Below are 13,361 nucleotides of genomic sequence, written 5' to 3' on the forward strand. Positions count from 1 at the left end.
CCACACTAAATCAATAGAATTGAATATATCAATATAAAAAATATTTATTTGTGTTCAGTGCATTCATACATACATTTCATGTCCCACATATTTACACATAAAATGGAGGACTATATTTTAGGTTTTGTGACCCAGCAGTAAACATGGCACATTAAATTCACACTGACATACGAAATAGACTAACTGCTGGTTAATACTTTACTTCAATATGTTTGCATTGTGTTAAAATATTGATTCAACACAAAGAGGTCACATCTTCAAACAAAATAAAAAAATATTGGGTTTTAAACCGTTTTGTGCAACAATTTCCTCAATAGAACAATACCTTTAGAAGTGCATGATACATTTTTAAAAAACGTTTACACATTTACTGTACAACACATATTATACATATCGCTGTATATATTTTCCTTTTTTGTCATCCACCAAATTAATGTTGTTAATATTATTATTAATCCTGCAGGCTGTAAAACAACTTCATATATCCAACGCTGACTGAGCTACCAGTGACCACTGTCCTCAGTCTTTCGAGTCTCTGAGCACTGCAGTTGATATATTTACATCTCAGGCTGGTGACAGAACAAAGTGTGTCCTCTTTGGGTTGAGGAATGCGTTTGGTTTTAGCAGAAGTACTCATTGGGTGGGACCTCAGTCCTGGCTGTGGCAGCTGAGTCAACACTGGACCTTGCTGAGAGCAACTTGTTGGATTCGTCCAGATTTAGCCTGGTCATATACTCTCCCTCCATCCCTTTAGCTTTGGCCCCGGGGCCCAGGGTCTCAAACGTGACGTACGAGTCCTGCGTCTCCTTGGTCTCCCGCCCCAGCAGCTTCCTGCGGCGCTTCTTTAGCGCCCCGCAGCAAACAATCAGTGTCAGGGGGACAGCGATCACGCACGCAACAGTTATCACCACCACATTAATGAGCTTCTGAGTGCCGCTGGCACTGGCCGCCTCATCTGTTGAGAAGATCACACATTGCTCCTTTTTCGGGATCAGGCCCTTAACGCAAACACAAGCAATGTACTTTGTCTTTGGCACGAGGCCATCAATGGTGATCCGGTTCTTACCAGCAGCTACGTTGACCCGACGCATGACTCTCTCGCCAAATACAGCATATAGGACGCTGAATTCTGTGGTGTTTGTGGCCGTAGGGGCTCGCCAGTTCAGAGAGACAGTGTGGTCGGTGTCGCCGATTACCTTCAGCGAACGCACGACCCTTTTCTCCGGAGGTTTCTGCAAGGACGAGGCATTGGCTGCCAAGTTGCTCAGAGCCTCCATCGGTCTCGGCGGGTCTGGAGCTTTACCTCTTCCCTCAGAACCGCCGTCAGAGATGCTGTAGCTTTCGACCTTATACCTCCCAGTCACGTCTTTACCATTGAGAGGTTTGATGATGGGCTGGGCAACGGTGCTGGTTGGAGGAACATATCTGGCAACAAGTTTCTCCTGGTATGCTGCTCTTCCAAGGCTACCGGGTTTCTTCCCTCTGGTTCTCTTCGAGACCCCCCCGCCTGCTTCCTCTGACCGAAACGAATCTGCGATGACCAAAGAGATGATGGCATCGGCAGTGCCCACAAAGTTGGTTGCTTTGCACACATATTTCCCAGAGTCGCGGTAGGCGACTGCAGGCACGCTTAGAATCGACCAAATGACGCCCTCCTTCGAAATCTCTTGCTGAACTGAAAGATATTAAAAAGCAGAGTCGCACAAAAAGAATGACTTTAATCTCGTTGACACATTGACTTGGACAGGAATAGATACTCTTCCAATCCAAGCACATATGGAATTAGTTCAGCAGAACTCACCGGTGCCATTCATTTTCTTGCCATCAGCGCGGCTCCAGGACAGCTCGGGGATCGGGACGCCAACTGTGCCACAGCGCAGCAGGACGTTGTTGCCCAGTGAGCTTCGTACGCGAGCCACAGCCGTGTGCACCCGAGGGCCTTGGCACCTTTGCAGCGCCGCTTCGGTGAAAAGAACCCCTGACAAGCTCTCCGGATCAGCGCACTTCAGCCTGGTGTCGATGAGAGACACCGATGATGACGGGGATTTCTGATACTGGACCAGATCGTACAGCCGGCAGTCGCACAGCCACGGGTTGTCATGGAGACCTGCAGAGGAGATGAGGTGTGAGAAAGTGCTCCATTTATAAACAACTGTCACTGCCATCCAGTAGAATGACCTTTAAACAACACCAAAGTGTCACTTTAAGACTTTAAGAAGTGCATGTGGCTGTGAGTTAAATGCATAGCATTCGTGTGACATCTTGACACACAATAAATATAATTAGTAATTAGACTAATCCCTAATGCTTCTGGTGTCAATGTAGGAGTCGTGGTCAGGGTTTTGTCTCGGGGTGAGGCTCAGGCGCAGAGAAACAGGCTGGACGGAATATGAATAACAAAAAACTCTCTTTAATGAGACAAAAGTTTCAAAAAAGCAAAAAGTCCAAAAGGGGGTAGGCAGAGAATCTGGGGTCAGAGCAGAAAGGCAGGTCAGGAATATCCAGGGCACACGGAAGATGGCACTAAAGACACAGAACTATAGACAACAATCCAACAGGAGACAAGAGACAGACTGACAATATATAGGGGGTAAAACAGGTGTACGGCATGAGACACTAACGAGACAAGAGTGGCTGAGGGCAGGTGAAGGGAATGAAACAATCAAGGAGACAGGAGTGGCTGAGGGCAGGTGAAGGGAATGAAACAATCAAGGAGACATGAGTGGCTAAGGGCAGGTGAAGGGAATGAAACAATCAAGGAGACAGGAGTGGCTGAGAGCAGGTGAAGGGAATGAAACAATCAAGGAGACAGGAGTGGCTAAGGGCAGGTGAAGGGAATGAAACAATCAAGACAGAGGAGACACAGAACACAATAGACACAGGGCATTGCAGTCGTCATGCAAGGCACCTTAAAAATAATAAGTTCCGCTATCCTAATATTGATCCTCACCGAGAATTAGTTGAGAGGAATCTGCGTCCTGAGTCGGCTTCACACTCAGCCACATTGTGAGAACGTCAGCAGGAACGGTTGTCAGGTAGTTGCTGGATAAATCCAGATAGGTGAGATTCTTTATGTACACAGTGGCATCTGCAAGGATGGCGGAGATCTTGTTGTTGTGTAAGTCGAGGAGCCTCAGGTTCGGCATATCAGTCAGAGACTCCCAGGGGAAGGAGGTGAGGGAGTTGCCATCCAGCCGGAGCTCATCCAGGTTGTAAAGACCCCGGAAACTGTCCACATTCAGTAAATTCAGGGTATTGAAAGACATCCACAGAAACTCCAGGTTGTTGAGGTAGTGGAAGTTGTCGCTTGAAATACGTGCGATCGCTGTCTTTTCAATGCGCAGCTTCGATGTGTCAATGGGAAAGTTTGAAGGAACCACAGTGATCTCTGGATTATTGCAAAGTACACTCCTGCAACAAAAAAGAAAATGATGCTAATGATTTATTTATCATTATGATTATTTCTTAAACAACAGTAAATGGAAACTGTAAGGGTGGATTCAATTACTGAATAAATACATGTCCAACCTCTTTTTTACATCACAAATGTAATAGTTGAGCATTTATTTGAGAAAACGTAGTAATCTATTGTTCGGTAACAAGCAAAGCAGATTAAAGGGCAACTCCAAGTTAATCCTCCATTACACAGAGTGACCGAACAGAAGAACGCTCAAGTAAAAATCATTTTTGCACGCAATTAAAAACAAACTGTACAATACAATTCTAACAACAACATCAAATGTAACAAATTGAGATATTTACCTTGCTTTTGATCCGTCGCTTAATTTGTGGAAGAAGCAGTTACATTGTGCAGGACATGAACTGCTCAGTAAAGGAAGAAAGATTATAGCCAAACCAAAAACAGCGGTAAAATGTAGACTCATTTTCTCTCCTGCAAGCTACTAAAACTATGCAGCTAGACTACAATTGAAAATATAATAGTAGCGTTTAATGGGACATCAAACGCATCGTGGTGGTTTGCAGGCTCTCAGCTCCAACTGGTCTGAATCCTGAGATAAAAAGGATATGAGGGGATTAGTAAAGGACTTGCGTTATTTTCATTCACACGATTAGGCTATTGCTTCCTGGAAGCTGATAGGCTGCCTCATGTTTACTTTTGTTCTCAGGGGAATACTTTCAAACATTGACTGGATAGATATTTATTGGACAAAACAAACTGTACTCACCGAAATGAAGTGAAGGCTGAAGGTGTAGACATATTTTTTGTTTACTTATTTTTATTTTTTTCACATAGACTTAAAAATACGGAATTTCTTGACAGATATCAAATATATATATTTGTTTTTAATGTTCTATTTAAAAAAATTGCATCAACATTTTCCCGTCAAGTCATATACTGCCAAATATTGGTAACACTACAATTGTTACTTCCTCACATTATACAGAGATATAAAAGCACAGGGATGTGCTTATGTTTTAGAAAATGTTTATGAGCATGTGTTTTTGTTACGTTGGCCACTTATAAATGATGCAGCCTATTAATCTTCATTTCTAATACATATACAGACTGTAGTTATCGTGAAGACTAGAAACCTAGCAACACGTGGCCACTAGATGGCAGTAGAGAGTTGCTACAGGGGTTTACTGTCTTACTCGCCCTCCTGTCTTTAGATCCAATCTTCAAACCAGATAAATGACAGCCTCGTGTCACCGAATGCAGTTGATCACTGGCTGTAAATACCAAATCGAGATTTGTCTATAAAACTTCAAAGAAATCAAAGAATTATGTGTGAATAATCTGCAATTATTTAGATGACCAATATAATTTTATTAAAATCTATTATGTATTATCATGTCCAGTAGTAACCTGCAGAACACATGTTGCGTGTGACACACTGTGTGGATGACAGAAGTGTTGTCACTGTCTCTGTTGGTTTTTCACAGGTGCAGAGGTTTAGAAACCCGGCTCTCCGGCGTGATCTGAAATCCTTTAATCCAGTCATCTCTCTGTCTCTTATTAATACATCTTTGTTCTATTTGTCCCAGGCACATGAAGGTATTTGAAAGAATATATGGTATCATATAGAAAGTGAAATGGTTGTATAAGACGGGTGAAAAAAATAACGGGGTTATAAAATATAATATTTAAAACTCCCAAAATGTGTATCTGAGAAATGGTCATTTGTAGAACACTTATCATTATGTAAAAAAGGATAAACAAGTCTGTTTTTTGGCTGTTTTAAAGTATGTCTTTAGTTTACATGTTCTATAACATCAGCTAAATGTAAAAGTTTTCAAAAGTAAAACATATTTTCAGTGTTAATATTGCATATTACCTCAAGTAGCCACATATAAATCTTATAAATCTTACTAATTGGTTTGACATAAAGAATACCATATTGTATAGGCTCATTATGTGTAATAACAAGTTACAATAGTTCAAAAGTGTGAAGCAGGATTAAATGAAAATACGCAGTACCTCAAAATGGATTTAAGTATAGTACTTTAATTCAATTCAATTCAGTTCATTTGTATAGCCCATTTTCACAAATTACAAATTTGCCTCAGAGTGCTTTACAATCTTTACATATAGACATACCTGTTCCAAAACCTCACATCGGATCAGGAAAAACTCCCAAACAACCCTTCAGTGCTTAGCTACTTCCCAGCTTCTTAGATTAAACTAAATATAAATTGTCAATTGTCAAGTATCTTGTGTCAGAAAAAGTGGAATACAAGTTACAATATCTCGCTCTGTATTGTTGTGGAGAAAGAGCATTGAGTCTTCCCATTCTGGAAATTATATTTAAGTAAAGTCATTGCATTACTTCTCATTTCTGATACTTGGTGTTTGTACAGGAATAAATCGTCTTGCTCTTGATCTTCAGAGTGTGGTGGAAAGGAATCGAATGAACATTCAACAGTACAACCTTTGTATTATTGCAGAACCAGCAGATTATGATTGTGTAATTGGTGTTAGCCAATGCATTAATGCGTAAACACTACAAGGGCTTTGGAACTAAAATATCACAGACAGGGTATTCAAGTCAGTTTCAGTTCAGTACGTTTTATTCCAACAATAGTCATTTATGTCTAGCGTCCCACTGAGTCTACATGAATTAAGAAGTTAAATGAGATCCTGCTGACTTTTTGGTCAACTGTTTATCAAAATACAGTACAGAACGATAGAAGAGATGTGTTGCACAGTGCTTCAAACTTCCACATTTTAAAGTTGTTTAACTCATTTTAGTGCTCATATTGTAGATTAAAGTTCGAACCAAAACTCTGACATTGGCATATGGTGGTGTGGAGTTCTTAAAAAACATAATAAAGATACTAATGTATACCAGTTGGGTAAATCTATTACATTCGCTTTGTCAGTGATGATGTCTGCGCTGAGCTATCAATCAGTAAAATGTATGGTCAGTTTGAGAGGAGGGTATTATAAGTCTATTGGGACACATCGTTGTTTCATAGTTAATGCGTCTGTGGTAATCTGTGGGCAGATTAGTGATGCAATCATACTCAATGTTACATGTTTAAATGTTCAGGCTGCTGCCCTCGTCTTTTATGGTCATTTATGAGTAAATGAATGTAGTTCTGATGCATTCACAGACTTTTTAATTGACCTTTAACACGCAATGTGGCTAGTTATGAGCTTGTGTGCAAATGATAATAAAAAGATGATGGAGGCATCAGGTGTAAAGATCTAGTAGTTGGGACTGAGTGCTGCCTTCATGCATTTGTGATGATCCAATGAAGTCTAGCTTATAAGGGTGTAACATTGAGAGTGAGTGCAGAGTCTCAGTCACTCTGCTGAGAAAAAGGCAAAAGTATTTCTGTTGTGATGCGAGAGTTTTGAAATGTTGCCCACCTGCACCAAAATCTGACGTTGCAGGTCAAACTATGCCCACACTTTTTTACTCCATAACATACATCTGCACTTGTATCTGTGTATACAAAAATATTAGAATATGCAATCAAAAGTGATTTTTTAAAAATTTTAATGTAGAAAATCACACATTTGCATCAGTCAGGCTGAGATGCTGCAACACTCAATATGTAACAATGTCATGTGTACCAATACATTCAAATCACAGCAGCAATGTCATCATTCCATTGTGGCCTCTTTATTTCAGAAATGTCATACGGTTCATTTAAAACAAACAACGACAGCCTATAACAGAGTAAACATCGATTATAATGATCAGAAATACAGCCAATATATGAACGTTGGTCAAAAACCACATTTCCCATGTCTCCATGTTTTCCTTATCGCCCGCTGCAACACAAAACACCGTCAGATGTGTCAAGAATCGAGACGCCGTTGAAGGAAAAGCTCTCAGAAGTTTGCTGCAGCAACTTTAATCAAACGGGAGTCAGGACACACTTTCCATCAACGAGTTGCGCAGCAAAAGGCGCTCGTGGAGTTGCAGGAAGCTTGAGAGAAGTGTGCTCGTTAGGACATTCTTCGGGGGATTTCAAAAGAGGGTTCTTACTAAGATTAGCCTCTTTGTGCACAAAGAGCCTTTAAAAGGCGACATTTGGCCCGGAGACATCGGTGCGCAACACAACACAAGGGAAGGACTTGACTTTGCGCAACTGGTTAGAAGTTTGCGCATCTCAACATGGCAGCGTTTACGTTACCGGAGGGATTCACGGAGTTTGATATGTTTACGTTCGGCTCCGCGCTTCTTGTCGGCGGTAAGTTGACCGAGAATACCGGAAGTTACCGCGAGAATTAAAGAGACAGTTCCATGGGAAACCATTTACTTAAATAACTAGAATGGGCATTCGGTAGAGCGCATACCTTCGCATATCACAAGATTGGGTATTGAATTATGAAAATGTTGGCATTAGTTGCATACCAATATTATACAAATTGACCGTGCAATGGTAAAAAGAAAAGTTTGACCTTTCCATGACCTTGACCTTGACCTTTGACCCGATTGATCCCAAAATCTAATCAAATGGTCCCCGGATAATAACCAATCATCCCACCAAATTTCATGCGATTCAAGAAGATTTTGACATTTTCATGACCTTGACCTTTGACCTGATCGATCCCAAAATCTAATCAAATTGTCCCCGGATAATAACCAATCATCCCACCAAATTTCATGCGATTCGGTTTAATACTTTTTGTGTTATGCGAGTAACACGCATACAAATAAAAAAATACAAAAATTAATACAAAAATGTAAAATTTAAATGTTAAAATTTTACAAAATACACGGCGATCAAAACATAACCTTCCGCATTTTCAATGCGAAGGTAATAAGAGCTTCTTGAATCGTGAAGATCGTGGAGTTGAAAGTGCTGATGTATTCCGGCTGATAACGGTGTCATACATTGTGTCATACATTTCTCCTTTTCTTTTGTTTTTTTCTTTCAGGCTTGCTTGGATTCTTCCTCAATGCCATCAGCATCGTGTCTTTCCTCACCGTGAAGCAGATGCAGACTCCCAGCAACTTCTTCGTGTTCAACCTGGCTGTGGCTGATATCTTTTTGAATATTAATGGCCTCACAGCTGCATACTCGAGCTACCTCAGGTATCAAACAGAGGACACACTGAGGGTTCTAAAGATGAATTATTTGCCTTCCTGTGGCCCCATTTTGTACCATGGTGGGGTTACTGTATTTATTTTGGCAATACAATAAAAGGGATTAGTATTAGGTATCAGCCAAAGGGTTGCACAAACTAAATAATCCTTTGGGTTGGATCATAATCCACCATCCACCTGATTCAGTGTGTAATGTTCTGATTTTGCAAGCAGATCAGTTGGAAATTATCCAACACAAGTGTAATACAAATGTAGAAATTATTAGATATGTTCTTAATACTTAAAAACATCATATAATGTATATTTAGCAGATTCCCAAACTGTGTGTCAACAGGCCTCCTGTATGTATCACTCACACATCTATTTTGTAAAATGAAGCATGGAAGTGGAATAAACAAAAATAATATAGAAGGAGTTTCACAAATAGATTAGTCTGACTTTTCTTGGTGACACACCAAAGATGTACCTCTTCTATTTGAGAAGGGCATCTCACTCTTAGTGATAAATGCTCACAGCTTATCTTCCCATGCAGCCTACACAGTGTATACGAGGGTTGTGTGGGTAGGACTTACTTGGTCACATGCTAGAAAGGTTGGGAAACAGTGAGTTAATCCCACTCAGCCGTGTGTAATCATGCTGTTTCCTTGTAACCACTGTGTTCTCAAAAATGTCCTCATGCCTTTACAGCCCATGTAGTAATATGATAATGTAATATTGTTGTTGTGCAGTCGTCCTCAACATGGTGAAATATAACTCAGGTTTTGCTGTCTTTTCTAGATATTGGCCATTTGGTCAAGATGGATGTGCCTTTCACGGTTTTCAGGGCATGATAGCGGTCCTGGCGTCCATCAGCTTCATGGGTGTCATCGCTTGGGACAGATATCACCAGTACTGCACCAGTGAGTACAACATATCCCCCGTACTGCACCAGTGAGTACAACATATCACCAGTACTGCACCAGTGAGTACAACATATCACCAGTACTGCACCAGTGAGTACAACATATCACCAGTACTGCACCAGTGAGTTCAACATATCCCCCGTACTGCACCGGTAAGTACAACATATCACCAGTACATGCACCAGTGAGTACAACATATCACCAGTACTGCACCAGTGAGTACAACATATCACCAGTACTGCACCAGTAAGTACAACATATCACCAGTACATGCACCAGTGAATACAACATATCACCAATACTGCACCAGTGAGTACAACATATCCCCCGTACTGCACCAGTGAGTACAACATATCACCAGTACATGCACCAGTGAATACAACATATCACCAGTACAACTTAACTGAAGTAAACTCAATTCATTTTCAGTTCAACACAAACAAAGTGAAGGTGTTTAAGGTGTTTGGAGACAATTTTGGAGGAAAAAAATCATAAAATTTGTGTCTCCGTCATAATTACTCTATTTGTCTACGACTGTGACACTCAATACTATACTCTTTTTTTGACAGTGAATCAGGGAAAAACAGATTGCCTTAGATTCAGTTGCACCTGCTTTTGTTTTTGCAGCAGAAATAGCAGAGAAATCATACACTTCATTATCTATATCTAATCAAATAATAAGTCAACTCACAGACAGTATTCTTCTCTATTATGCAGGACAGAAGCTCTTCTGGAGCACTACTTTGACGATGAGCGGTCTCATCTGGATTCTTTCCATCTTCTGGGCTGCTGTTCCTCTCATGGGATGGGGCGTCTATGACTTTGAGCCTATGAGGACTTGCTGCATGCTGGACTACACCAGAGGGGACAGGTACACTTGTACAAACATAGGAATGATACTAAAATAGAAATGTTGGCATTTGCAGTTTTTATTACTATCAATTCATATCTATATCTCTAGAGTTACCAACAAAAAAATACTTATTTAGGCAAAATAACATGTATAGTAAGTAAGAAATTCAGCTTTCCGTGGCATTTTTTTTTTTTAAGATTTATTTTTATTAACAAAAAAAATGTTGACAGGATATTTATGAAGAAATAGCAAGCATTTACAGTTTGTTCTACTGGAAGTCTTATTTTACAAAAAGAAAATACACAAATGTATAACCTTATAAAAACACCACACAAGGATGATGGTTTTTTAAACATCAGATAAAAACAAGGAGAAAACAAAACAAGACAAAACAAAACAAAAATATTCCACAAATTTTTCCCCATCCCACCCCCTCCCTTGTATGGCTCTCAATTTCCTTTCATTTATATATCTACACAGTCTTTATACAGTTTACATACACCCATCTGTACACATTTATATCTACATAAACCAATACAGTATTCACAACATATACATCATTGTGGACCCCACCCCCAAAAAAATAAAAAAAATAAAAAAGAACAACCTCATTGGCATTTTGACAAAAACTTACCATATTACATTTATCTTCCGATTATTCTCTTTTTCACAGGGACTATGTGACCTACATGCTGACTCTGGTGGTGTTCTATCTGATCTTCCCGGCTTTCACCATGTTTTCATGTTACGATGCCATCCACAAGCACTTTAAGAAGATCCATCACCACAGGGTAAATGTGCAAAAGTACTCGCTCGTTTAAGCCGCTCCTGGAGAACGGTGTCTATTGCGTTGGTCTGTATTTGGAAAAACAGACACACAATGATCAGGGTTTTTCCTGGGTCAAAATGGGTCTTCGGTGCTCCCAAAGAATTTTTTTGGGAGACTGATCACGGTCTGTGTCGCTCTGTCCATTCACCTCACAGTTGCGTATTGATCAGACAAGAAGACACGCTTATCAACTCGATTACTATTGATCAAAACAGAACGAGAGTTCGGCTGTAGCCTACTTGAAACATACTATTGAGAACATATTCGCTGACATGCACGTGATGAACACAATTTTTGTTGTTGTTGTTTTTTCATCGCAGACTTTTTTTTGCTTTAGGCGCTCGGAATTTGTCATAGGCGTTCGGGAAAATGGCTTAGGCGCGCGCCCAAATTTTCTCTATGCAGGAAAAACCCTGATGATGCCTCCGACATGTCACCAGCCTCCGGGTGTTGAGTGTGATCGCTGACGCCTGCAATGGAAAAGGAGGCTGCTATCCTAGAATGCTTATGCTGGTGTTGGAGTTGCGGCACATTTGTGTTGCTGACCTCACAAATGTGCAAAAGACAAAACAGCAATTAGTGGTAATGTGGGAAAAGGAAGATTAGATAATCAAGGAATAGTGTGACATTTTGGGGAATGCAGTCATTCTCCTTTTTGCAGAGCATTATTGAAAGCTATAACCAAAAAAACTGAAACATTGTTTTCTTATTTCCATCTAAATTTTGTTTAAACTTAACCATCAGAGGTATAAATCCACTACACTGCATGTGTAATATCGACAGTAACACAATGAACTTTGTTTCCCAGTTCAACACCAGTATCCCAGTGAGGGTAATGCTGATGTGCTGGGGCCCCTACGTCCTCATGTGTATCTACGCCTGCTTTGAGAACGTGAAGGTCGTATCTCCAAAGCTAAGAATGGTGAGCATTTATTTAGTTTTATTCAATGTAACGGTTTGTGGGAAAATCCTGTCAAAATGATGAAAAGGGGAAGAAAGTAAGTAATCTTCCTGCTAATTTAAATTTGAAGGAGAACACCTAGTTTATTTAATCTGGCTAAACTGCCGGCTTGTCTACAACCATTTGACTGCTCATGTTTGTTATAGCAATGTGTTCCTATATCAGAAAGTTATGAGGAAAAAATGTATGAAACTGTCCCTAGTTTTAATAAACTCTGACTATCCTTTAAATCAAGTACTTACATGATAACAATCTGTGTGTGTGCTCTCAGGTGCTTCCAGTTATTGCAAAGACAAATCCCTTCTTCAACGCTCTGCTCTACTCGTTTGGAAATGAGTTCTACCGCGGCGGTGTGTGGCACTTCCTCACCGGGCAGAAGATCGTTGATCCGGTTATCAAGAAATCAAACTGAAAGGAAACTCAATACATCATCATCCAATCATCATTGAGCTTTGATGTTGTGCACATCAATGAGCCATTTAGATGTCTGTACAGTTGGTATTTGTTCACATGTGGACAGAAGCTGACAATCTCTACATTTGGAGCCTGACGGTGGATTTGTGTACATCTACGAAATGTGTCTCGTCATTTTTCATTTTTAAAATTACTGCATCATTTCTACATGTGTCTTAAACCTGCAGTGCTCCTCCGTCCGTGTTGGATCACTTACAATAAACACATTGTGTTGTTGCTCTCGTACTGTGTGCTCCATCTACTTTGAAGTGTGTTTTTCACTGGAATAACTGAGCTGATGCAACTAAAATTTCTAGCACCTTTACTCTCCCTCTCCTGATACAGTTTTCTCAACCATTTATTAAGCAAGGTCGATTGTGTTTTTTCTTTTATAAAGACAGTTTGAGTTGATGTGACTTCTATATTTGGTAAGAAAAGCAGTCACTGTGTTAATGCCTGAGGCAAAATGAACTTAATGAATTAATTCCAAAGCAGGTGATTCTTTAAATGGCATAAACTGATCAATAAAGAGGTATATTGGGTACTAGATCTGTAATTACCTTACCATGGCGCTACTCATTACAGTATTTGCATTAAGCAGTCTACATTGTGCTGAAAACCCTCCACAACTACGCAGCCCTCCATGGGGAGACACATGTCAGTCCCTGGCTTTACACATGAATAAAGACACCAATGTACATAATGTACACTGTTAACTGATGAGACCAGATACCAAATCTGGAACATTTTAATAAATCTGATAAACAGAGGTTAAAATCTCTATCATAGTCATGTCAGCCATATGACAAATACCAGGCATTACATGGTTGGTTCTGCT

The 13,361-nt window shown here is 40.1% G+C and overlaps 2 protein-coding genes across 2 annotated transcripts; one reads left to right on the plus strand and one right to left on the minus strand.

The window, feature by feature from the left end:
- Positions 1 to 26: 26 nt before the first annotated feature.
- On the minus strand, positions 27 to 3,978 carry lrit1b (leucine-rich repeat, immunoglobulin-like and transmembrane domains 1b). The gene is made up of 4 exons (XM_056430611.1): positions 3,763 to 3,978; positions 2,951 to 3,411; positions 1,802 to 2,107; positions 27 to 1,675 (listed from the first exon to the last, which is right to left on the minus strand). The coding sequence occupies exons 1-4, from the start codon at positions 3,882 to 3,884 to the stop codon at positions 621 to 623; spliced, it is 1,944 nt and encodes a 647-aa protein (XP_056286586.1). The 5' UTR covers positions 3,885 to 3,978; the 3' UTR covers positions 27 to 620.
- Positions 3,979 to 7,473: 3,495 nt separating this feature from the next.
- rgrb (retinal G protein coupled receptor b) lies at positions 7,474 to 12,769 on the plus strand. Its single transcript, XM_056429937.1, has 7 exons — positions 7,474 to 7,665; positions 8,357 to 8,513; positions 9,303 to 9,424; positions 10,145 to 10,298; positions 10,954 to 11,071; positions 11,918 to 12,031; positions 12,342 to 12,769. The coding sequence occupies exons 1-7, from the start codon at positions 7,590 to 7,592 to the stop codon at positions 12,480 to 12,482; spliced, it is 882 nt and encodes a 293-aa protein (XP_056285912.1). The 5' UTR covers positions 7,474 to 7,589; the 3' UTR covers positions 12,483 to 12,769.
- The last annotated feature ends 592 nt before the right edge of the window (positions 12,770 to 13,361 follow it).

The sequence above is a fragment of the Pseudoliparis swirei genome, chromosome 13 (assembly GCF_029220125.1).
Source record: "Pseudoliparis swirei isolate HS2019 ecotype Mariana Trench chromosome 13, NWPU_hadal_v1, whole genome shotgun sequence".
NCBI lineage: Eukaryota > Metazoa > Chordata > Actinopteri > Perciformes > Liparidae > Pseudoliparis > Pseudoliparis swirei.